At 51.1% G+C, this 26510-nt stretch overlaps 1 protein-coding gene across 1 annotated transcript in view; it reads right to left on the bottom strand.

Moving 5' to 3' along the window:
- The window catches only part of JAKMIP3 (Janus kinase and microtubule interacting protein 3), a 133214-nt gene that overhangs the window by 67376 nt on the left and 39328 nt on the right, over positions 1-26510 (bottom strand). Inside the window, 1 exon segment of the mRNA XM_077947868.1 lies at positions 6025-6295. Coding sequence (XP_077803994.1) covers positions 6025-6291 — 267 coding nt within the window. The 5' untranslated portion in view covers positions 6292-6295.

The raw sequence follows: 26510 nt of genomic DNA, 5'->3' as shown, positions 1-26510 counted from the left end.
AGGCCCCCCAGTTAGAGCCGGGATCTTGTAGGACTTTCCAGGCACCTCTGAAAGGTGTGACTGCCGTGGATTTTCTCTGCTCCCTGCACTGGTTCCTCATCAAGCAGTTCCAAGAGGCGGGGCTCAGCCTGCAGGAGGGTGGGCAGTGGCCAAACCCTGGAACAGGCATCAGGGGCCCTGTTGTGCCCAGGCCAGAGCTGCAGCCTTCATGTCCATGACAAAAACACGGTGACTTACATCCTCACGACATGTACGGCTCTTCCCCGCTTTAAAGGAGCACACACTGCACCTTCCTCAAGACAAGCTCAAGATAAGGCCGAGTTCACATCCCTGCAGTTCCCACGAGAGCCCTTCCTGTGAGCCCCTCCCCTTCCTCACTGGGAAGCGTCCGTCTCACTCTCCCAGAGGGCTGGCACCTGGAGAAGGGTCAGCTTTTATTTAAAACATTTTATTTTTGACTTGTCAAATCTCAGTCTGCTCAAGTCTTCCTCGCTGATCGATTAACCATCGGACTGAAATCCGAAATGCTTTTTCCAGAACTCACAGGAACCTTCCTTACCCTGAAAATTGCAGCCTGCAAAATCTGATGATGCAGTTGCGGAATTCTAATGATTCCTGATAAAGAGATGAGCTCCCCAGTGCATGGCAGCCCAAGACCATGGCAGAGGAACAAGCAGCACCCCCTCCCTCAGTTGCTCAATGTAAACGGATTTAATCACCACGTGAGAGGAGAGCACACCTTCCCACAACCGCAGGGAAACTGCACAGAAGGCAGGGCCCATCTATCGGTGGGCCCACGCTGGGATCCGGCCTTGGGAGCTGCGAAGGCTCAGGCCCTGCTGGAGGCACCGGCAGCCCAGGAGCACCTGCCCATGCCTGAGCTGGTGGAGGCTGCCAGATGCTGCCTTGGCCACCAGTGGGCTGTGGGAGCTTCCAGGGTACCGCTGGATTCCAGACTGGCTTGGGGGCTGCCTGTCCCCTCCAGGCTGCAGGAGGCCAGTGGAGCAGGTCGGTCTGTTCTGGGAATGGCTCCTCTGGCCGGTCACTGATTTCTCTCTTGAGGTCCAGAACTGGATTCTCCCCAATGGGTGCTTCTGAGGTATCTGGATCTGCTGGAAATTAGATAGGAGGCTCCGGTTCCACAGCTGCAGGTCTAGTTACAGATTCCTGTCCTGGGGTTGTAATGACGATATTACTTTTGGCATGGACACAGTAAAGACTTCAGAAGCATTGATGCTGACCATTGTAATGACTGAATTCCTATTTTCTCTTCCCTGCTTGGCCATGACTTATGCAAGTGTTTTGCAGATCAAGAATCCCCATGTTTGTGGTAAAGGCCAAGATGCTGTGTGAGCTGCAAGAGCCCAGGGGCCCCTGAAGGCTTCCCATGGTCCTGTTTCTAACCACGCAGAAGCTACAGCCTCGAGCCCTTCCCAGCTCAGGAAGACTCAAAGGTCGACTCAGATGGGATAGTCCATTTATGGAATGGAGTAGGGAGAAGAGAAAGCCCAGGTGGGAGCTGGAAGAAAAGGGGCTGGAGGCTCCAGGTCCTCAGGGCCCTCAGGTGCAATGAGCTGAAGTCTCATTACCGTCGGTGAGACCCTTGCTGTCATTGTCAGGCCAGGAAGATGCCCGGGCACAGGGGGACCCAGACCTCTCGGCGGGCGCGCAGGAACAAGGGCAGGCAGCCAGGCGGAGAGCTTCTAGTTTGCTTATATTTGAACCCAAATGAGGTAATTTGTTAATTGTGGGTGGTGCCTATCTGCCTGTCTGCCATATTATTTTCTGTGTGCACACGATCTTTTTTAACCTCAAATGTTTTTAATTTAAAAAAGTTTTGTTTTTTGAGACAGTCTTGCTCTGTCACCCAGGCTAGAGTGCAGTGGCACAATCATGGCTCACTGTACCCTCAACCTCCTGGGCTCAAGTCATCTTCCCACGTAGCTGGGACTACAGGTGAGTGCCACCATGCCCAGTTTTTTAAATATATATATATGCGTGTATTACATATACATGTGTATTATACACACACGTGTATATATATACACATACACACACATATAACATATACATATGTGTGTGTGCGTGTGTATAAATATATATATTTTTTTTTTGGTGGAGACCAGGTTTTGCCAAGTTGCCCAGGCTGGTCTCGAACTCCTGGGCTCAAGTGATTCTCCCGCCTCGGTCTTCCAAAGTGCTGGGACTACAGGTGTGAACCACTGTCCCCGGCCTTGAATGTTTTAAATGACGCTTGGCTGGGAAGGTCCAGGTTTGGGTTGGAGGCACCGGTAGGAGACAGGACCAGGTAGGAGAAGAGCAGGTGAATGAGGTGGGGGAGGGTCGGGCCAAGGAGGCAGGGGAGGGAGGAGTTAATGAGTTAGGAGCAGGGTCAGAGAATGCTCTGGGGTCTTGGTGGCCCGGGGGCTCTCTCTTGTCCAAGGCGCCATCTGTATCCCACCCATCGTTTTTCCTCTCCAGCCCCCTGCTTTAGTTAGCTGTAGACCCTGGAAGTTGAGGAGACAAAGAATAGTTATTTTCTGCATCTCCTGGAAGCTCCTTTAATGTTGGAAATCCACTGCCCCCTGGGACTGGCAGGATGAAAGGGCTGGGAGAGGGAGGGAGCTGACCAGAGGAGCTGGTGTGGGAGGGTAAGTCCATGATGCAGATGCTGAGCAGCCCTGGGCGTGTTCGATGCCTCCCCATGCCTCCCGGCAGCTTCTGCTCCAGCAGGACCAAGGTCCTGGCTCTACTGCATAGTGAGGTGTGAAAACCCCAGCCTAGAAAGAACCCCCTGGCAGAGATGAGAATATTTCAGAGTCCTTGGTTAAGCCCGGATAACTAGGTCTGCAGGAAGGAGTAGCACCAAGTCACGATCTTGAACCCCAGTGGTCCCAGAGCAGCCAGCACCTTCCCACCGGTGTGAGCCAGCGGCAAGGACTCTGCCCCGACCTGGCTCCTGGAGCTGCCCTTGGGAGCCAGCTGGACCTCCCTGAAGGGCCCTCTCTGTTCTCCACGGGCCCTGGGAACGTCACCGTCAAACTGCAAACAGACACGTTCTGGCCCAATTTGGCTTGCAAGAACGTCTCCTACAGGAATTCTTTTGCATGTGGTCCAAGACCCACATATAGGGCTGCGGTATCAGCCGAAAATCGAATCAGCCTGGATGCTGTCAACAGGCCCAACACGGTGGGGCACGTGAATACCATGGACGAGCTTGTGCCAGCTGCACTGTTCCACATGGAACTGACTCCAAGAGGCGCTGTGGTCACTTGGCAGACGGGAGTTGCCGCCTGTGCGTCCAGCTGTCAGTTATGCTTGAGGAGGCGGGGCTCAGATCACTTATGCAGGAAACCATGACATGAACTCTCTGGTGAGGGTGTCCAGGACGAGGAGCTCTGAGGCAAACAGGCCTCTTCTCTGTTCCTTTCCTCTGGTGCCTTCTGCACGTTGTGCCAAGAGGGAACATCCTCTCCTCCAGGTACAACTAAACACACCCCGCAAGGTGCCCAGCGAGTCTGGGTTGCAGCCATCAGACACTGGCCCTGGAACTCCCGCCGGCACCTGGGGAGCCCGCAAACCTGGCCTGTTGACCATCAAGGAGCGTGTGTCCCTCGGGGCATCGCAGATGGATGTGCTTTGGCAAAACTGCACAAAACGTCACATGATGCTGCTGTAATTGGGTGGACAGAGAACCGGGCACTAAAGCTGGGATGTCCACATGTGGTGTTTGTGTTAAGAAGATAATTATTGGCTGGGGGCAGTGGCTCAGCCCTGTAATCCCAGCACACTGGGAGGCTGAGGCAGGAAGATCGCTTGAGTCCAGGAGTTTGAGACCAGCCTGGGCAACATGGCGAGACCCAGTCTCTACAAAAAAGTAAAAAAAAAAAAAAAAAAAAAAAATAGCTGGGCATGGTGGTGCACACCTGTGGTCTCAGTTACTTGGGGGGTTGAGGCGAGAGGATTGCTTGAGCCCAGGAGGTCGAGGCTGTAGTGAGCCGAGATCGCACCACTGCACTCCAGACAGGGTGACAGAGTGACAGACTGTTTTTTTAAAAAAAGATAATTGTTATACTTTTACTCAATAAAACAAAGGGTTTCATTCTCCCTGGGCTCTGGACGAGTCATCTCTTCTTCCACCAGCAAAACGGGGAGAGGGAGGACGACAGCCACGTCTGAGGCTCGCCGTACAGCCTGGTCTCTCCATTTGGGGCAACTCCCCATTTTCGGGGGTGGGGGACATTAGCACCCTGACCTTGTGCTCCTGCAGCAAGTCTGGGCCTCTGGGCATTGCCGTTTGCGATTTATGGGCACCTGGCACAGAGCAGGTGCTGGACGCACATTTACTGACCATGTCCCCGTGCCATCGGCCTTCTGGTATCCTAGAAGCGAGACTCTCCCCCAGCTGTGCCCGGGAGCCTCAGCAGCACTCCCTCCTCCAGGCCACAGGCAGTGGGCGCTGCGTTCATCCCCATCCTACAGAGGAGGGAACTCACGGCAGGAGGGGGAGGAACGGGGGTGGGGCCAGATGGTAAATATTTTAGGTTTTGTGGGTCAACTCCAAGGATAATATGCAAATGAGCAGGTGCAGCTGTGGGTTTTTTTTTTAATCATTTTTATTTCTTGAGAGACAGGGTCTCGCTCTGTCACCCAGGCTAGAGTACAGTGGCACAATCACAGCTTACTGTAGCCTCAACCTCCCAGACTCAAGTAATTGTCTCGCCTCAGCCTCCTGAGCAGCTGAGCCCACAGGAGCACACCACTGCACTCGGCTAATTTGTCCATTTTTTTTTTTGCAGAGATGAGGTCTCCGTATGTTGCCCAGGCTGGTCTCGCACTCCTGGGCTCAAGCGATCCTCCCGCCTTGGCCTCCTAATGTGCTGGGATGACTCATGTTCTAATACAACTTTCCTTGTGGTGTGGGCACCAAAATCTGAACTACACATGATTATCACGTATCACGCAACATTCTTCTTTTGATATAACAAGGAGGTGAAATCACAGGAGGTTGAATAAGTCAGAGGTTAAGCAACCAGCCCCAAATAACCCGATTCCCCTCCACCAGCAGACCATGCACCCCCGAGAGAGATGCCTTTGCTGGGGAAGAAGCGGGGAGGAAGACAACTAGGGCCCAGAGCGGGGACACCATCCACGAGTGACCCAGGCTCTTCCAAGCCTGCGGCAGGCACCTGCCTTCGTGCCCAGCCCCTTCCTGGTGCTGCCTTCTCTCCAGATGCTCTCTCCTTTGCCTTCTTCTTCCAGGAGCCCGGGCACACTTCTTAATGGCTCCTGGGGACCAGGAGATGGAAAGGAGGGGGCAAAGGTAATGCTGGAGGTGGAAAGAGGTTCAGGCAAGGGTGGCCCACCCTAGGGCTTGGCCTGTCCTCTGGTCAGCCCCTACCCCCGCTGCAGACTCCCCCCACCTTGGCTGCCAGCACAGCTCAGCACTGGCCAATCTTTCCCGAGGCTTCAAGAGCCCCAAAGTGCTGGTCATCCAGCCAGAGGCCATCGTGGGCCTCCCCATTCCCCTGGGCTTGCCCTGCATCTCCGTGTTTGGTCACAGGCGCTGTTCCTCCGAACCTGGAAGCTCTAAACCGACAGCCCGTCTTTTTCCTTTATTCCCATGCGAAAGCCATACCTGCCCACTCTGTTTCAGGTCAGTTCCACCACGGATGCTGCAGTGGGAAAGTCAGCGTCCTTTCCAGGGACGGCCCCACTAGGCACAGACCCTCAAGGCCCTGCGGCCCCAGATGGGAGGGCTGTCCCCGCACAGCAGAGGATATTTTCTGTGAGCTCATCGTGGTTTGCGGTAACCACCACAGCACCTCTGCCTACAGAGCCCTCATCCGGTCTCCCACTGCCTGCCGCCCCCACCCCCAACCACGTGGTCTGTCCCAGGCAGCCTCTAGAACTGGGTGGGGGTTTCCACAGGGACCTGGCCAAACCCACTCTAGGAAGAGCCTCTGGGGCCCCGGGGGAGGCGGGAGGGAGGGGCATTCAAGGGGGGGTCTGGGGAGAGCCCACCTTGCTCTTCTCCTGCTGCAGCTCGATCTGGATGTCTGTGAGCTTGGCTCGAAGCTCCTCGTTGGCCGCCTGCAGCGCCGCGAGGGCCTCCGCCTTGTCCCCCTTGGCCCGGCTGCCCATGCCTCTCTTGGACATGGTGAGGCTGGATGGCCGGGGGGATGCCCAGGGGCAGGGTGCTCTGGCTGGGCTGGGCTGGGGGTGGCTGGGGTGTCCACGCAAGCTCCCAGCAGGTGTCACCCGGGCTGCCGCTGTGCTACATCTTCTCATTCACCTGGAGGGAAAGCACACCGGGTGAGCAGCCCCTCCGGAGCCTCGGCCTGGAGCTCAGGGGCTCGTGTGCGAGGGGGGCACACGGACCCCCTACCTGCCCTCATCCCAGCGCTGAGGATGCCACCTGCACTGCGCAGGCCAGGGAACAAGCCCCAGACAGCAGAGCCCATCGGCCCGCCATATGGTGCCCCCAAACAGCGACCCCACATGTAAGAGCACAGCCCTGTGCCTGGCATGGGATGAACACTCAGCACAGGCGAATTCTTTTCCCCTTCGGAATCAGAGAGGGAGTGGGCACCCAGCTTCGAACTCGGAATTCTGTACGTGACTGTGAGGCCACACTGCGGCAATAGTGAGTATAAACCATGAGTTCTCCAACAGCAGAGGGACCCTGTGACCGGGCTCCTCCAGAGACCCGAAAGCTGCACCCAGGAAATGCCCAGCAGTACTGAAAGCAGGAACTGGAACAGAAGCGCATGCCCAGCTCACAGCAGCACAATCCAGGGAGCCGCACAGTGGAGGCAACCGGCGTCCATCAACGGATGAGTGGCTACACAAAACGCGGAATATCCACGTAATAGAATATGATCCAGCTGTAACCAGGAGGGAGATTCGGACACACGCTACGACAGCAGGATCCCCGAAGAGATTAGGCTGGGTGAAATGAGCCGGTCACAGAAGGATAAACCCCGCATGATTTCACATATATATTCAGGATCTATAGTCAGCAAACCCGGGAACAAAGTAGAATGGTGGCTGCCAGGGGCTGCCAGGAGAGGGAACGGGAGCTACTGTTTAATGGAGATGGATTTTCTTTCTGTTTTTGGAGATAGGGTCTGGCTCTGTGTCCCATCAAGGGGAGTGGCTGTAAATACACAGGAAGCTTCACTCCCTCGCCCGCTACTTGCCTCCTGCTGTGTGGCCCAGCTTCGAACAGGCCACAGACAGGTACTGATCCATGGCCAGGCACCAGGGACCTGGTGTAGGCAACCAGTGATCTCCACTGGTCACAGCAAGTCCTCCAGGTTCAACCCCAGGGAAGCTTCTCACTGTCTAAGAAGGGGTGATTGGACGAGGCTAGTGGGATCCTCACAATTTCCTTCTGTGCTGCCAGGCACCTTCCCCAGCTGTTCCTCTCTCTCAGAGGCTCCCCCGCCCCCACAAGCTACTCCTCTCCTCCAGTTGCTCCTCCCCTCCAGCCGCTCCTTTCTCCCTCTGATGTTCCTCTCTGGCAGCTGCTTCTCTACCCAGCTCCTACCCCAGATGTTCCTCTTGGCTGCCTAGAGGGGCAAGGACCCCTGGTGTTCCTAACAGGTCCACTGGGCTCCTCTGTGGCCCTCCTGCTCCTGGGGCCTCCATCTCCACCATGACCAGCTTTCCCTCTTATCCTTGTTTACCTTCTGCTCTTGTCACCTGTTATAGGGCAGTGAAGGCAGCCAGGATGGAAGGGAGAAGCAGGCAGATCAAACATGGGATCTTTCCCAGTGAACACAGCCCCCATCCCCCCACTCCTGCTCCCATTTCCTGATGATCACAGGCCCACCCCACACCCGCATCTCCTCTCCCAGTGAACACTTTCCCCCACCCCACTCCCGTGTCTCCTCTCCTGGTGAACACGGGCCACCATCACTCCTGCATCTCCTCTCCAGCCTGGTGAACACAGCCCTCCCCCTACTCCTGTGTCTGTCTCCAGCCTCCTATTTATCAGTTCATGGGACCATGGGAGGGAGACTTGGATATGGGTCCTGCAGTTTGATGAAGGCCAAGCTGTGCGGGTGTGGGGCTCAGAGACCAGCGGAGGTGGCAGGACGGGCAGGTGGGCGGGCCACAGGGCAGCCAGGTGGGCTTCCAGGGGCAAGCGAAGATGGCCTCACAGAGGGAGAGTGAAAGGAGGGTCGGAGGCGACCCACCGGGAGGCGATGCAGACACCAAGGAACCACGAGGAGCCTGAGTGGCTGAAAGGTGAACTGGGAAGATGCTGGGCATGTCTCACCCTGCAGGGCCACCGGCCTCCACCTGGACAGGGAGAAGGGCCCAGCAGGGTGGATGTCAGCCCTGCACATGTGAGGCGGGGGCTGAAGGGACCAGGCTCGGGCAGATGGCAAGCTGGAAGCTGTCATGGGGTACAGAGGGAGGAAGGTGCCCTCAGGATGCCACTCCAGACCGAGGGGATGGACCCATGGACGGGGCTGAGGCTGTGCCCACGTCGCCCCGCGGACGTCACCAGAGGCATCTTCATTTACAAAGGAGAGGGTGCTCACCGGGCCCAGCACGCTGCCTCTCTCCCCTTTCCAGCTCCGTCCTGAGGACAAAACCCCAGGCAGCTTGGGAAAGGCCTGAGAAGTGTGCAAGAAGAGGGGCTTGAGGAGGAGGAGGAAAGGGGGCTTGGCTGGCCTTGCTGCTGGAGCATGAGAGAACATCGGGTGGGCACGGACTCCTAGAGATGGGATAGGGGGTTCTGAAGGTGTTTTGCTGTCTCTTGATAACAAGCTGCTCTAAAGAGAGACACCAGCTGACCCTTAAGTGTTTTAGTGACTCCTGGCCCCAACCCCATGAGCGTCAGGTGGGCTCCTGTGGACTCCAGAACTGTGGGCCCACCTCCCACTGTCCTCCCTGGGGACCCTCCAGGGGGATGAAGACGCCACTGGGGAAGGGCCGGGTCCTGTCCTGTGCACTCGGGTTCTCTGCCACCACAGGTGACTGTTCTGGTAAACTTCCCACCTCCATTCAAGTCCTCTTAGACAGGGCTCCGGCTTCCTCTGGGCGGCGGCTCCTTTCCAGGACCCAGCCCCGGGCCACCACTGCCCTCTCCTGGCTGCAGCACCACTCTGTGCAGTGCTCACTGACAGCGGCAGAAACTCGCTCCCATCTGCTGTCATAGGGCATTGAGCATTTGAGGAAAAGGGAAAATAAAATCTGGCTGCCAGACAGTTGTCATTCCCATAGATTTGCTATTGAAAATAGATGAAGCAGTTTTTGAAAGAGAATCCACTGTAAAGGGTCATGGATGCTAATACACAAGGGTTGATATCTAGACCCATCCCAGGAGCTAATTTCTGATTAACCCACTGTTTGTAGCATTTAGTTAATTTTGTTTTGGGGAGACTTCAGCGGTGGGGCTGGGGGAGGGGGTCCTTGCTCTGTCGCCCAGGCTGGAGTGCAGCAGTGCAATCACGGCTCGCTGTAACCTCAACATCCTGGGCTCAAGCAATCCTCCCGCCTCAGCCTCCCATGGATGGATTTCCAATTTGGAGGAGGGAAAGTGCGAAAGTGTAGAAAGTTAAAATCTTGTCTACATTGCAGAAAAACTCCCCAGACTGGCCTCCCTCCTCCCGTCCCAGGCCTGGGACTGCCCAGCTCCTCCGAACGGCTTCAAGCTCACTCTGGGTCCCGCACTGGCTACCCTGGTCTGAGAGCTTTCATCGGCATCTCCCTAGAGGCAGAGTTGCTATTTTTCTCTAGCACCAATCTGGGAACTGATACGGTAACTAAGTTGAGTTTATTCCTTATGAAATGAGCAGGGATGGTGTGAATCTCCCCCAAGTGCTGAGGCTCGGGCACCCCAGAAGTGAAAAGCACCTGGCACAGTGCTTGGTATGTAGGAGGCATGGGATGAACTGTGTTAGCCAGTGGCCTGCACAAGCTCATCTTCCCCCTGCAGGGATGGACTAATCACGGCCTCTCCAGGCAGCCGTTTCCGTGGCTGGTCGTTTCCGTGGCTGGTCATTTCCGTGGCTGATCATTTCCGTGGCTGGTCAGCTAGGCTGTGAAACAGTTGATGCTCCGGAGGTGCCAAAGCTAGTTTCCCACTGATTTGCATCTTCCTTCTTCCTTCCCGCCCAGGAGCACAGTTAGGGTTCCTCATGCAGAGAGAACGGGGTGCACGGCTGGGGTTCCTCATGCAGAGAGAACGGGGCGCATGGCTGGGGTTCCTCATGCAGAGAGAACAGGGCTTTCAAGTGTCGCCTCACATCCTAAAGTGAAATGATACTGGGGTGGCTGGGAGGCTCCGCACCTTGGATGATCATAGCCTTGGTAAACGGAGGCATCTCCTTTCCCCACAAGGACACTGCTGCTGTTGGCAGGAGACAGAGCTCATAGCTGCTGGGGGGCTGTGGCCTGTGCTCCAGCCCTGGGGTGGCTGCTGGGTTTCATGAGCTCTTCTGTCCACCCCCCATCTCTCATAAGGAACCAGGGGTGTAGAGAATCATCCAGTCTCAAGCATGTGTGTAAGGTTGTTCTGGTCAGTATGTCTTCTCACGGTCTTCCTGACACTCTGGTGTAAGGTTGTTCTGGTCAATACGTCTTCTCACAGCCTTCCTGACACTCGGGAGGCAGACAGGGTGACTAGAGAGAGACCCAAAAGCTGCGAGAGTAGGAGATCTAGCTGGTGGCAGCCCAGACGCCCCCACCTTGGGCGTGCCAGGGGCTTCAGCCATGTAGGAGGTCCAGCTGGCTCATGACAAGGGCTGGGCCCCACGTGGCACACTCAGCACTGAGTCCCAGACCACGGCGTCCTGGCTCGAGGAGACCCACAGTTCCCTGACAGGGTGGGAGTGGGTCTGAGGGGCCTGTGTGGGGGTCTGTGAGGGCAGCACATTGTGAGACGCTCATGAGGCGGTCCAGTCACAGCTGCATCTGCCCTGGGGAGCCTGGATCAGCCCCAGGGCAGGAGCCAGGAGGGGTCAGGGTGGGTGCAAGCTCAGAGCAGACACCCCCTACATCACTGTACCAGCCCCTCACCACGATGAGGTCACAGGACAGCTGGGGTCAGGGCTGTCCCTTCACTGGGAATCACAGCAACGCAGCATGAATCTCAGATGCGGACGAGCCCTCCAGACACTGTGGACTCTGCTCATGCTGACCATCACCAGGGCGAGCACGGGAGCTGCAGACGGACAGCACGGCAGTGCAGCAAGGGGTTTGGGGTGCCGAGGAATGTGCCATCTGTGACATGCACGTGAGCCACAAGGCACAGGGCAGGTGGTGACCAGGGGACCGGCCCAATGAGGACTCATGAATGCACCCATGAGTTGTGCATTGACACAATCAGGACATGCATTAAAGCACTGGGCATCTTACACACCTGCAGAGCTGCATTTGACCAGGAAAAATACCAGTCCTGAGCCTGCTAGTTGGGGAAAACCCACGGCACATCTGAGAGAGGTTGAGTTTGCAGCCAAGGCCTCCCCAGACCCCCGTGGAGAGAGTGTTTCCTCTGCTGCACAGGGTGCTGCAGTGGGCTTTGCTGTCAATTGCAGAGCGGGACTGCACCTTCATCATTTCCTTGGGGAAGTCATTACATTAACAGCACAGATTGCCTATCTTTTATTTTGGGGTCTCTGAGGAGGTAATAAAGACAATTTATTTCCCAGTCATCATCTGAAGGCTGCAGAAGTACTTTGGGTTGACCTCTGGTAAGTCATTTTACGGCAGGAGGTTTCCGTGTGGAAGACAGAGCTTTACGGCTGACAGATGTCCTTCCACCTCTGGCGAATCACCACAGTGAACCTCAGTGTCACCCTGGCCTGGTCAGGGCTTTGCTCCACTCTGTCCCTGTCGGGCTGTTTACTCAGCGTTGAGCCTCTGGATCTGGGCTTCAATACCTCCATGCGATGCAGAGGACACCGAGAAATCAGGAAGACTCGAGCAGTCTTCAGAGCCACCTCCTGTGATTCGGGGCGCCCTGGGGTGAGACAGTCCATGTCTCTGCAGCTCCCGTGACCTCACAAGGCCGTGAGCATTTAAATTGCATTCTTTCTGGGCTAAATGGTTACGGAGAAGAAAGGATGGATCTGATGATTCCTTTCCACAGAAATCCAATGTGTAGGGTGAGGAGGGGGTGGAGGAGGGTCAGAGACCCCTGTCAGACCCCACAGGGAGGGGACACATGGACCCACCAGGTCCAGGCTGCAGCTCCCCGCGGGTCATGTCTGACAGATGCCCAGGCTGTGTGGGGAGGAGAAAGGATGAAGACGCAGGCCCCGGGGCCTCCCCTACCCGCTGGGCCTCTCGCAGTGATCCTGGCAGGCTGAGCTGCTGGCAGGGGGCCTCTCGCAGTGATCCTGGCAGGCTGAGCTGCTGGCAGGGGGCCTCTCGCAGTGATCCTGGCAGGCTGAGCTGCTGGCAGGGGGCCTCTCGCAGTGATCCTGGCAGGCTGAGCTGCTGGCAGGGGCTGAGGGAAAGGTCAGGGGCCACAGGGTCTTCTCCCCTGGGGCAGACGGGGCATGAGCCTCCAGGTGACCCTGCAGAGATGCACATCACCCATTAAAGACAAATAGCACTCAGAGGGGGACATGAGCTGGCCCTTCGTGCCTGGGTGTCAATGTCATTGGTTAGAGAACGGGAGCCACAACCTGGAAAACGCCGGGAAAGAGGAACTTCACTCGGGTGGTGTGGGGCGTTTCTGGAGCGGGACCTCACTCGGGTGGTGCAGGGAGTTTCCAGAGCGGAAGATCCGGGGCCTGGGGGCCAGGGCACATGGGCTCTAGTGGCTGGAGGGGCAGTAGGGGCTGGGGGAGGGTGACTCAGGGGGTGGATGTCACCCAAGATCAACCAACCACTCCAGGTAAAAGACCCAACAGAGGCCGGAGGGAGGCCCAGCACCACGGACCTCTGGAATCCCGGAGGCTCAGCCCAGGGACTGCCCGTCCCCCACAGGCCTGGCGGCCAGCTGTCACCCCGACCACTGCTGTGGAAAATCGCAGGTGTGGTGAGACTTTAGTCACCCATAAACATCAGCCCTGGGACAGAGAATGTCACCGAGTCCAGTTCACAGTTGAAGAATCAGACGCAGAAACACCGTCTGGGGTCACATGATCAGGTGACCCAGCTCTGCCTGACCCAAGGCCACCAGGCCATGTCCCTCACACGGCACGTGGTCAAGCTGCTGGCTGGGCTCCAGGTAGGGTACCCCCCACGCATGGCCCAGGTTAGTGCTTCCATCATGCTCAAGGCACGGCACAGGGCCCCTTTCAGAGGCAGAGTCAGACCCAACGCACGTGAAGAACATAAGCGTCGACTCAGGGTCAGTCCGGGGTCCAGCCAGGTGTGCCAGGCCCCAAGGCCCATGGGCAGCCCCGCACTCTGCTGGCCCACGTCGACCCTCGGTCCCGGAAAACAGCCTCAAACAAAGACGCAGCACATGGGCCTTCCACCCAGACTAAGGACGCTGGTGTCACCCGAGAGAGCCAGTGGGTCAGAGAAGGGATTGGGTGAAGGTGAGGCCAGAGCAAAGGTGGATGTGTTTCCAGACGCTGGAGACAGAGATGGGGGAAAATGGGCAGCCACACAGGCAGATGCACAGGGGATGCCAGGGCGGGGAGCAGCGCCCAGGTCTGCAGGACGGACCCAGAGCTGGAGCCCCCACCAGGCTTCTGTTCGAGGCTGTGGAAGGCGTTAGCCACTCTCATCTTGTTTCTGTCCTGATTCTGTGGCTCTGAGTAAAAGCAGGAGCCCCTTCTCCTCTGAGCCACTCTTGGGGACACTAGGTGGCCTCGCAGGCGTTGGGGTGGCCACTGCCCGGCCCTGACAACCTGGCCTCTGCGAGGGGACAGCTGCTCAGAAGGGACCAGACAGGTGGCAACACACAGGCCAGGCCTTCAGGACCAGGTCTTCCTCACGAGCCCTCACCTCAGCCGCCAGGCTTCAGTCTGCCTGGGCTGGATCCCCTACTCCTGACTTGGAGAAAAACTGCCCCACCCGCTGGGAGCTGCCCACGGGCCGGCCTGGGGCATGGGCTGCGGGAATTTCTCCCCAACCCTAAGACGGGGCCCCAAGTCTCATGTGGTCACGCCTGGTGTCACAGGGACGGCCCGCCTTCCTCCTGTCTTTCTGGTGGTACCGCCCAGTATCACGGGATGGCCCACCTTCCTCCTGGCTTCCCGATGGCTCTGCTTTCCAAACGGACCCCTCGGTTTGAGAATGGAATCTTTCTGCACGTTCCCGGGAAGAACGGCCTTGGCACACCGCTGACTTTCGAAGGAAGAACTGCGTTGGCACACCACTGACTTTCGAAGCATTTCTTGCCGAGAATGGCAGAATTCCATTTGGAGGCTGAAACCATTGAGACTGAGGGGCTCTGCCCAGGTGCTTTCCTTTCACTACAGCAATCAACAAGACATGCGGCTCCAAACCAAATAGAGAAGGCTTGCCTCGGGGTAAATGGACCACAAGCTTAGAAACCCACCGTGATTTTCACTAAATCTCCTAAAAGACAGATTGAGAATTATTAAGGACTTGGTTTAGAACCTTTGTTTCTAACTGTGTGTTTTTCAGTGAAGTTGATTTATGTTGATCTTGTACAAACCCTAATCATTCTCAGGAAACAGATTTGAAGTTGTTAGTAGTGGAATTTGGTGGGGAGGGAGGGAATGAAAAGATGCTTTCAGATAAATAAAAGCGTCACTGAGTCTGGCCCCTGCAGAGTGGGGGGAGTTAGGATTTAAGGGGAACCGGGAACTCCCTCTTTCTCTCCCTGGCTCACAGTGCCCTGCTGCGAGGCAGACAGCCCTTTGGAGGTTTTTATTTATTTATTATATTTTTTAATTTTTATTTATCTATTTATTTTGAGACAGAGTCTCACTGTCACCCAGTCTGGAGTGCAATGGCACGATCTCAGCTCACTGCAACCTCCACCTCCCAGGTTCAAGTGATTCTCCTGCTCAGGCTCCTGAGAAGCTGGAATTACAGGCACCCACCACCACGCCCAGCTGATTTTAGTATTTTTAGTAGAGACGGTGTTTCAACATGTTGGCCAGGCTGGTCTCGAACTCCTGACCTCAGCTGACCCGCCCACCTCAGCCTCCCAAAGTGCTGGGATTATAGGCGTGAGCCACCGTGCCTGGCTGGGAGGTATTTTTTTTAAATGGTTCCCAAACCCAGCTGAGTATAAGAACACCCTGAGGAGATTTACTGAGTATGGCCTGTCTCTCCAGGAGGACGAAATGCCCAGCACTTCACCCGCAGCTCCTGATCACAAGACCGGTGACGCAAATCCAGCTCTGAGAGAGGAGCGCTGTGGTCGAGAGCCCCCTTCCTCACTGCAAACACCCCTGGTGTGGCCGGAGATCACGGTGAAGGCTACACCCAGGGTGGGAGAAGCCCAGTGGGGGTTCCGGGGGCTCTGGCAGTCACTCAGCACCCAGGAGAAGAGCAACGCCACTCAGCTGGCCTCGCTGTGATACCTAGAAGGGCCCTTATGGGACGTCCACACTCTGATCTGCATTGGCCACTCCGATGGCTGCTAAAGATGCTTCAAGATGGAGAAGAGGCTGTTTCATCCCACAACAACCCACATAGTCCTCTGGAAGTGCCATGAGGGACTTTCTGAAGAGAAGCATGGGATCATCGACAAACTCTCTGCATTGACTTCAACACGTTCACATTTTTATCAATAAATGTTTAGACGGTGACAGTGAGCCATCAGTCCTCATCTGCAGAACTGAATCTAGCACATTTCACTTTTTATCGACAGGTGATCTTGGCCGGGCACAGTGGCTGAGGCCTGTAATCCCAGCACTTTAGGAGGCCAAGGCGGGAGGATCACTTGAAACCAGGAGTCTGAGACCAGCCTAGACAACAGAGGGAGACCCCATCTCTGCAACAAATAAATTAGCCAGGTGGGCGCCTGTGGTCCCAGCTCCCTGGGAGGCTAAGGTGGGAGGATCTCTTGGGCCTGGGACGTCAAGGCTGCAGTGAGCTGTGACCATGTCACTGTACTCCAACCTGGACAACAGAGGAAGACCTTGTCTCCAAGAAAAAAAAAGAAAAAGAAGAAAGAAAAAGAAAGAGAAAAAGAAGGAAGGAAGGAAAGAAGGGAAGGGAAGGGAAGGAAGCGGATTGCTCCTGCAGGACCTGGGAGACACCCCAAATACTGTGAGTGCCCAAGCTATGGAAGTGGAAAAGGGGGACCGTTCACCCCCAAACACACACCCCCACTGCGGAACCTGAAGATCTAGATCACGGCAGAAGATTCTGAGCTCACCTGGAGCTGAGCCGAGCGAAATACAGGGGCAGAGGAAGCAGCAGGAAAAGCCTGTTGGCTCTCTGGGTTTCCTAGGAAGCCATTTCTGCCTTACCTCAGAGGGGTCCTTGGGGAGGGCAGCCAGAGGCACTGGGGAAAGGCCACAGGGAGAAGGAAACCTCCAGCTGAACTTTGTAACAATTATAACCTAAGGAGAAGCCTCCTGGCCAGAACTTGGGGGAGGGCGTGAATCCAGTGTACAGACTCCGCAGGTGGAGGAAGAATGAAAGTTCCGCTTTCACAGCTGGGAGGCAGGTAGCCAGGGGCAAGTTCTCAGCCCTGCTCGCCCACTGCCTGGAAACAGAGTCGAGGCTGCTGTGGGGGCACAGTGGGAGTGAGACCCGCCCTTTGATTTGTGTGGGAGCTGGGTGAGGCCTGTGCTGCCGGCTTGCCCCCACTTCCTTGACAACCTGCATGACTCAGCAGAGGCAGCCATAATTCTCCTAGGTACACAACTCCATTAACCTGGGAATCTCATCCCCATGCCCCACAGCAGCCGCAGCAAGACCTGCCCAAGAGAGTCTGAGCTCAGACACTAGTCCCGCCCCAACCTGATGGTCCCTCCCCATCCAGCCTGGTAGCTGAAGACAAAGGGCACATACTCTTAGGAGTTCTAGGGCCCCACTCACCATGGGATCCTCTCCATGCTGCCACAGCGGATGATCTCTGGAAAGCTCCACCTCCCAGCAGAAGGCCAACCAGCACAAAAATACAGCATTAGACCACCAAAGCTAAGGCCATGGCATCCCCTGACACCTCCACCAGAATAGGTGCTGGTATCCATGGCTGAGAGGCCCACAGATGGTTCACATCACAGCTCTCTGGGCAGACAACCGCCAGTACCAGCCCGGAGCCTGGTAGACTTGCTGGGTGGCTGGACCCAGAAGAGAGATAACAATCATTACAGCTCACCTCTTGGGAAGCCACATCCATAGGAAAAGGGGCAGCACACTACATCACGGGAACACCCCATGGGACAAAAGAATCTGAACAACAGCCTTCAGCCCGAAACTCACCCTCTGACAGAACCTACCCAAATGAGAGCGAACCAGAAAACCAACTCTGGAAATATGACAAAATAAGGTTCTTTAACACCCCCCACCAAAATCACACTAGCTCACCCACAATGGATCCAAACCAAGCAGAAATCCCTGATAAACCTAAAAAAGAATTCAGAAGGTCAATTATTAAGTTAACCAAGGAGGTACCAGAGAAAGGCAAAGCCCAATTTAAGGAAATCAAGAAAATGATACAAGTCAGGAGTTCAAGACCAGCCTGGGCAACATGGTGAACCCCATGTGAACCCCATGGTGAACCTACTAAAAATATAAAAATTAGCTGGGCATGGTGGCAGTCGCCTGTAGTCACAGCAACTTGGGAGGCTGAGGCAAGACAATTGTTTGAACCTGGGAGGCAGAGGTTGCAGTGAGCTGAGATCACACCACTGCACTCCAGCCTGGGTGACAGAGTAAGACTCCATCTCAAAAAAATAAAAAAATAAAAAAATAAAAGAAATGAGGGGAGAAATATTCAGCGAAATTGAATAAAAAACACTCAAGACTTCAGGAAACAATGGACGCACTTATAGAAATGCAAAATGCTCTGGAAAGTCTCAGCAATAGAATCAAACAAGCAGAAGAAAGAACTTCAGAGCCTGAAGACAAGGTTTTCGAATTAACCCAATCCAACCAAGACAAAGAAAAAAGAACAAGATAATATGAACAAAGCCTCCAAGAAGTCTGGGATTATGTTAAATGGCCAAACCTAAGAATAATTGGCATTCCTGATGAAGAAGAGAAATCTAAAAGTTTGGAAAACATATTTGGGGGAACAATCAAGGAAAACTTCCCCAGCCTTGCTAGAGACCTAGACATCCAGATACAAGAAGCTCAAAGAACACCTGGGAGATTCATCCCCAAAAGATCATTGCCCAGGCACATTGTCATCAGGTTATCCAAAGTTAAGATGAAGAGAAGAATCTTAAGAGCTATGAGGCAAAAGCACCAGGTAACCTATAAAGGAAAACCTATCAGATTAACAGAAGATTTCTCAGCAGAAACCCTACAAGCTAGAAGGGATTGGGGCCCTATCGTCAGCCTCCTTAAACAAAACAATTACCAGCCAAGAATTTCGTATCCAGTGAAACTAAGCTTCATAAATGAAAGAAAGATACGTCTTTTCCAAACAAATGCTGAGAGAATTTGCCACTACCAAGCCAGCACTACAAGAACTGCTAAAAAGAGCTCTAAATCTTGAAACAAATCCTGGAAAAACATCAAAACAGAGCCTCTTTAAAGCATAATCTCACAGGACCTATAAAACAAAAACACAATTAAAAAAAAAAAAGTCAAGTTATACATGCAACAAATAGCATGCTGAATGAAACAGCACCTCGCATCTCAATACTAATATTGAATGTAAATTGCCTAAAGGCTTCACTTAAAAGATATGGAATTGCAGAATGGATAAGAATTCACCAAGTATCTGCTGCTTTCAAGAGACCCACCTAACACACAAGGACTCACATAAACTTAAGGTAAAGGGGTGGAAAAAGGCATTCCATGGAAATGGACCCCAAAAGGGAGAAGGAGTGGTTATTATTATATCAGACAAAACAAACTTTAAAGCAACAGCAATTTAAAAAGGCAAAACGGGACATTATATAATGATAAAAGGCCTTGTCCAACAGGAAAATGTCACAATCCTAATTATATATGCACCTAACACTGGAGCTCCCAAATTTATAAAACAATTACTACTAGACCTAAAAAAAGAAATAGACAGCAACACAATAATAGTGGGGAACTTCAATACTCCACTGATGGCACTAGACAGGTAATCAAGACAGAAAGTCAACAAAGAAACAATGGATTTAAACTATACCCTGGAACAAATGGACTTAATGGATATTTACAGAACATTCTACCCACAACTGCAGGATACACATTCCATTCAACAGCACGTGGAACTTTCTCCAAGATGGACCATATGATTGGCCACAAAACAAGTCTCAATAAATTTAAGAAAACTAAAATTATATTAAGCATTCTTTCAGACCACAGTGGAATAAAACTGGAAATCAACTCCAAAAGGAACCTTCAAAACCATGCAAATACATGGAAATTAAATAACCTGCTCCTGAATGATCACTGCATCAACAATGAAACCAAAATGAAAATTAAAAAATTCTTCAAACTGAACAACAATAGTGATCTATAAAAACCTCTGGGATACAGCAAAGGCAGTGCTAAAAGGAAAGTTCATAGCCCTAAACACTTACATCAAAAAATCTGCAAGAGCACAATCTAAGGTCACACCTCAAGAAGCTAGTGAAACAAGAACAAACCAAACCCAAACCCAGCAGAAGAAAGGAAATAACCAAGATCAGAGCAGAACTAAATGAAATTGAAACAAAAAATAAATACAAAGGATAAATGAAACGAAAAGCTGGTTGTTTGAAAAGAGAAATAAGGCTGGGCATGGTGGCTCACACCTGTAATCCTTACGTGCTACTAAAAACACCCTTACGTGCACAAACTAGAAAACCTAGCAGAGACAGATAAATTCCTGGAAAGACACAACCCTCCTGCTTAAATCAGGAAGAACTAGATACTCTGAACAGACCAATAACAAGCAGTGAGACTGAAATGGTAATAAAATAATTAACAACCAAAAAATCCAGGACCAGATGGATTCACAGCTGAATTCTACCAGACATTCAAAGAAAAATTGGTACCAATCCTATTGACACTATTCCACAAGATAGAGAAAGAGGGAATCCTCTCTAAATCATTCCATGAAGCCAATATCACCCTAACACCAAAACAAGGAAAAGACATAACCAAAAAAGAAAACTAGACCAATATCCTTGATGAACATAGATGCTAAAAACCTTAACAAAATACTAGCTGGCTGGGCGCGGTGGCTCAAGCCTGTAATCCCAGCACTTTGGGAGGCTGAGATGGGCGGATCACGAGGTCAGGAGATCGAGACCATCCTGGCTAACACAGTGAAACCCCGTCTCTACTAAAAAATACAAAAAACTAGCCAGGCGAGGTGGCGGGTGCCTGTAGCCCCAGCTACTCAGGAGGCTGAGGCAGGGGAATGGCATAAACCCGGGAGGTGGAGCTTGCAGTGAGCTGAGATCCGGCCACTGCACTCCAGCTCGGGTGACAGAGTGAGACTCCATCTCAAAACAAAAACAAAACAAAAAACAAAAACAAAAATAATAGCTAACTGAATTCAACAACATATCAAAAAGATAGTCCACCATGATCAAGTGGGTTTCATACCAGGAATGCAGGGATGGTTTAACATATGCAGGTCAATAAATGTGATACACCACATAAAACAGAATTAAAAACAAAAATCACGTGATCATCTTAATAGATGCAGAAAAAGTATTCGACAAAATCCAGCATCCCTTTATAATTAAAACTCTCAGCAAGACTGGCATACAAGGGACATAACTCAATGTAATAAAAGCTGTCTATAACAAACCCACAGCCAACATCATACTGAATGGGGAAAAGCTGAAAGCATTCCCTCTGAGAACTGGAACAAGACAAGGATACCTACTCTCACCACTTCTCTTCAACATAGTACTGGAAGTCCCAGCTAGAGCAATCAGACAAGAGAAGGAAATAAAGGGCACCAAAATCAGTAAAGAGGAAGTCAAATTGTCGCTGTTTGCTGATGATCTGATTGTATACCTAGAGAACCTTAAAGATTCCTCCAAAAAGCTGCTAGAACTGATAAAAGAATTCAGCAAAATTCCCGGATACAAAATTAAAGCACACAAATCAGTAGTGCTCCTTATACACCAATAGCAACCAAGCTGAGAATAAAATCAAGAACCAAACCCCTTTTACAATAGCTGCAAAATAAATAAAATACTTAGGAATACACCTAACCAAGGAGGTGAAAGACCTCTACAAGGAAGACCATAAAACACTGCTGAAAGAAACCATAGATAACACAAATGAGCGGAAACACATCCCATGCTGGTGGATGGGTAGAATCAATATTGTGAAAATGCCCATACTGCCAAAAGCAATCTACAAATTCAATGGAACTCCCATCAAAATACTACCATCATTCTTCACAGAACTAGAGAAAACAATCCTAAAATTCACATGAAATCAAAAAAGAGCCCGCACAGCCAAGCAAAACTAAGCAAAAAGAACAAATCTGGAAGAATCACATTACCTGATTTCAAGCTATACTATAAGGCCATAGTCACCAAAACAGCATGGTACTGGTATAAAAATAGGCATGTAGACCAGTGGAACAGAATAGAGAACAGAATAGAGAACTTTGGGTTCAAATAAACCCAAATACTTACAGCCAACTGATCTTTGACAAAGCAAGCAAAAACAAAGTGGGGAAAGGACACCCTTTTAACAAATGGTGCTGGGATACCTGGGTAACCACATGTAAGAGAATGAAATTGGATCCTCATTCTCTTACCCTATATAAAGATCAACTCAAGATGGATTAAGGACTTAAATCTAAGACCTGAAACTATAAGAATTCTAGAAGATAACATCAGAAAAACTCTTCTCAACATTGGCTTAGGCAAGAATTTCATGACCAAGAACCCAAAAGCAAATGCAATAAAAACAAAGATAAATAGTGGGGACTTAATTAAACTAAAGAGTTTTTGCACAGCAAAAGGAATAGTCAGTAGACTGAAGAGACAACTCAGAGAATGGGAGAAAAATCTTCACAATTTATACATCTGACAAAGGACTAATATCCAGAATCTACAATGAACTCAAACAAATTAGCAAGAAAAAAAACACAATCCCACCAAAGAGTGGGCTAAGAACATGAATAGACAATTCTTGAAGATATACAAAATGGTCAACAAACATATGAAAAATGCTCAACATCACTAATGATCAGGGAAATGCAAATCAAAACCACAATGCGATACCCTCTTACTCCTGCAAGAACAGCCATCATAAAAAAATCAGAAAAGAGTAGATGTTGGCGTGGATACAGTGAACAGGGAACACTTCTGCGCTGCTGGTGGGAATGTAAACCAGTACAACCACTATGGAAAACAGTGTGGAGATGCCTTAAAGAACTAGATCTACCATTTGATCCAGCAATCCCACTACTGGGCATCGACCCAGAGGAAAAGAAGTCAGTATACAAAAAAGATACGTGTACATGTATGTTTATAGCAGCACAATTCGCAATTGCAAAAATGTGGAACCAGCCCAAATGCCCATCAATCAACAAGTGAATAAAGAAACTGTGGTGTATATATATATATGATGGAATACTACTCAGCCATAAAAAGGAATGAATTAATGGCATTCGCAGCAACCTGGAGGAGATTGGAGACTATTATTCCAAATGAAGTAACTTAGGAATGGAAAACCAAACACTGTATGTTCTCACTCGTAGGTGGAGCTAAGCTACAAGGAGGCATAAGAATGACACAATGGACTTTGGGGACTCAGGGGGAAAGGGTGGGAAGTGGGTGAGGGATAAAAGACTACAAATTAGGTACAGTGTATACTGTTCGAGTGATGGGTGTACCAAAAGTCTCACAAATCACCACTAAAGAACTTACCCATGTAATCAAACACCACCTGTTCCCCAATAACCTTTGGAAATAAAAAATTTAAAACATAATAATTTAAAAATTATTTAAAGAGAAGCAAAAAAATAAAATTCAGTGCCCCCCCTCCACACACACACACACAACAAACAATGCCCAATGTCTGGCATCTAATCAAGAATGGCCAGGTTGGGTTTGGTCAATGGGAAGCAAAATAATAAAAATTAAATTTAAAACATTGCCAAGCATGCAATGAGCAGAGACCTGGGACTCATGATGAGGAGGGTAAACCTGACCCACAGAGACAAACGCAGACGTGATACAGATGACAGAATTCGTAGGCAGAGACAGGAAAACAGCCAGATAAGTAAAATCCCTGTGTGCAGGAAAGCAGAGGAAGACAGTGGCCAATTAAGAAGAGACATGCAAAGATTTTAAAAGACCCAAATCAAGCAGGCCGATGAGGACTGCTCTGTAGGGAAGCGACGTGTGGTTCTCTGTGTACTGCTGCTCCTGTACCTCAGGAAAGGGTCGTGTTTCCCCCTGAGACTCCTCAGAAAGGCCGGTTGGCTCAGCAGAACCACAAACCCAAGCAGTGGGGCTTGCTCATCGCTGCAGCTAGACCTGTGCTGCACATAAAAGAACAGGAGGCCAAGAATAACCGAGGCAACTGTGACGACGAAGGCAGAACCAGGGGCCTCACACTACCCATATCCGGACCTCTTCAACGGCACTTTAGTAAAGATGCAGGCACTGGGACAAGAACAGACAAGACTCAGAGGATTCACTCCAGAGCTCAGGAGCCGACCGACACGTGAGCAGTCGCTGGTCTGTGATGCAGGTAATACTGTGAGGCACCGGGCAAAGGCAGTCTTTTTTCTCAATGGTGCTGAGTTAACTGGACATTCACACGGAAAAATATAGCTTGCTCCTACCATAGACAAAAAATCATTTTCCAGCCGGGTGCGGTGGCTCAAGCCTATAATCCCAGCACTTTGGGAGGCCGAGACGGGCAGATCACGAGGTCAGGAGATCGAGACCATCCTGGCTAACATGGTGAAACCCCGTCTCTACTAAAAATACAAAAAAAATTAGCCGGGCGAGGTGGCGGGCGCCTGTAATCCCAGCTACTCGGGAGGCTGAGGCAGAATGGTGTGAACCTGGGAGGCAGAGCTTGCAGTGAGCTGAGATCCGGCCACTGCACTCCAGCCTGGGCAACAGAGCGAGACTCTGTCTCAAAAAAAAAAAAAAATCATTTTCCAATGGATTGCAGGTAACAATGTGAAAGGTAAAACAATAATCTTATAGAAGCAAACATAGGAGAAATAAATCCTGGGTTTACAAATAAGTGTGAGTTCACATATAAAATGATTTTTGACAAGGGTACTAAGACTACTCAATGGGAAAACTGGATGCCCACATGCAAAAGAATGAAGTTGGACTCTTACCTTACACCCTATGCAAAAGTTAACTTAAAATGGATCAAAGACCTAAACGTAAGACCTTAAAGTACAAAACTTGAGAAAAAACAATTAAGGCAAAAGCTTCACGACATTTTAAGGATGATCACTTGAGTATGACATCAGTGCAGAGGCAATAAGAGTAAAAATAGATAAATTGGACTATGGCAAAATTTAAAACTTTTGTGCATCATAGGGCATAATCAACAGGCTGAAAGGACAACCTGTGGGATGGGAGAAAATATTTGCAAATCATATCTCATAAGGGGTTCGTGGCCAGGATAAAGAATTTCTATAACTTGGCCAGGCACAGTGGCTCTTGCCTGTAATCCCAGCACTTTGGGAGGCTGAGGTGGGCAGACTGCTTGAGGTTGGGAGTTTGAGACCAGCCTGGCCAACATGGTGAAACTTGTCACTACTAGGAAAAAAAAAATGAGTTGGGCATGGTGGCATATGCCTGTAGTCCCCGCTACTCAGAAGGCTGAGACAGGAGAATTGCTTGAACTTGGGAGGCAGCGGTTGCAGTGAGCCGAGATTGTACCACTGCACTCCAGCCTGGGGCGACAGAGAGAGCCTCCATCTTTAAAAAAAAAAAAAAAAAAAAAAATCCTGTAACTTGATAGCAAGAAAATAAATAATCTGATCTTAAAATTAGGAAAGGATTTGAATACACATTTCTCCAAAGAAGATATACAAATGGCCAATAAGCACATAAAAAGGTGTTCAACATCACAAATTGTCAGGAAAGCGCAAATCAAAACCACTATGCATACCACCTCACACCCATTAGGCTGGCTCTGATCAAAAACCAAAAAACAATAAGTATTAGTAAGGGTGTACAGAAACTGGAACCCTGGTTCACTGTTGGCACAAATGTCAAATGGTGCAGCCACTGTGGAAAACAGTATGATGGATCCTCAAAAACAATCTTTTTGAGTGGGGTCTCACACTGTTGCGCAGGCTGGAGTGCAGTGGTGATCATAGCTCACTGCAGCCTCCAACTCCTGGGCTCAAGCACTTCTCCTGCATCAGCCTCCTGAGTAGCTGGGATTACAGGTGTGAGCCACCATGCCCTCAAAATGTTAAAAACGGAATTGAAAACAGGGTGTGGAAGAGACAGTTGTCCACCCGTGTTCACAGCAGCAGTATTCACCATGGCCTAGAGGCAGACACCACCCACCCAAATGTCCTTTGACAGATGAATGGATAAGCAAGATGTGGTCTACACACAAGATGGAACATGATTCAGCCTGAAGAAGGAAGAAAATTCTGATATGTGCCACAACACGGAGGCACGAGGTCTTTGGAACAAACTCATAGAAACGGAAGACGGAAGGTGGCCGCCAGGGCTGGAGGAGGGGAAGTGAGGAGCTGTTTTTTTTTTTTTTTTTTTTAGACGGAGTCTCGCTCTGTCGCCCAGGCTGGAGTGCAGTGGCACGATCTCGGCTCACTGCAAGCTCCACCTCCCGGGTTCACGCCATTCTCCTGCCTCAGCCTCCCGAGTAGCTGGGACTACAGGCGCCCGCCGCCTCGCCCGGCTAGTTTTTTTGTATTTTTAGTAGAGACGGGGTTTCACCGTGTTAGCCAGGATGGTCTCGACCTCCTGACCTCGTGATCCACCCAACCTCGGCCTCCCAAAGTGCTGGGATTACAGGCTTGAGCCACCGCGCCCGGCCGTGAGGAGCTGTTTAATGGGGACAGAGTTTCAGTTTTACAAGATGAAAAAGTTCTGGACATTGGTTTCACAATAATGTGAATATACGTAACACTACTGAAGTGTACGCTTAAAAATGGCTAAGATGGTAAAAATTATGTCATGTCTCTTTTACACAGTTAAAATTTAAAAACTGGTGGCATAATCATGTTTCATGCCCCAATCTTGATTCTTTTATATGTAAATAGTGTCAACGCTCCTGGCTCATTTCCATTTTGGTATCCCTGCAGCCAACTGCTGGCATGTGTGTGTAAACAAACAACTTTTAATCCTCAAAAGAAAAAAAACAAAAACGAAAATGCATGCACTCCAGTGCTACAGCTGAATTCTGCTAACAACCCAAAGTGCAAGAGCTGAGACCCAGGAAAGGCAGTGGGGCCAGCGCCTGGAATGAGCCCCATCCCAGACTTCAGAGAGAACAGCAAGAGGCAGCAAAGGGACCCG

The sequence above is a fragment of the Macaca mulatta genome, chromosome 9 (genome assembly GCF_049350105.2).
Source record: "Macaca mulatta isolate MMU2019108-1 chromosome 9, T2T-MMU8v2.0, whole genome shotgun sequence".
Classification (NCBI taxonomy): domain Eukaryota; kingdom Metazoa; phylum Chordata; class Mammalia; order Primates; family Cercopithecidae; genus Macaca; species Macaca mulatta.
Note: the sequence above shows the minus strand (reverse complement) of the source record. Positions and strands in the feature narration are given on the sequence as shown.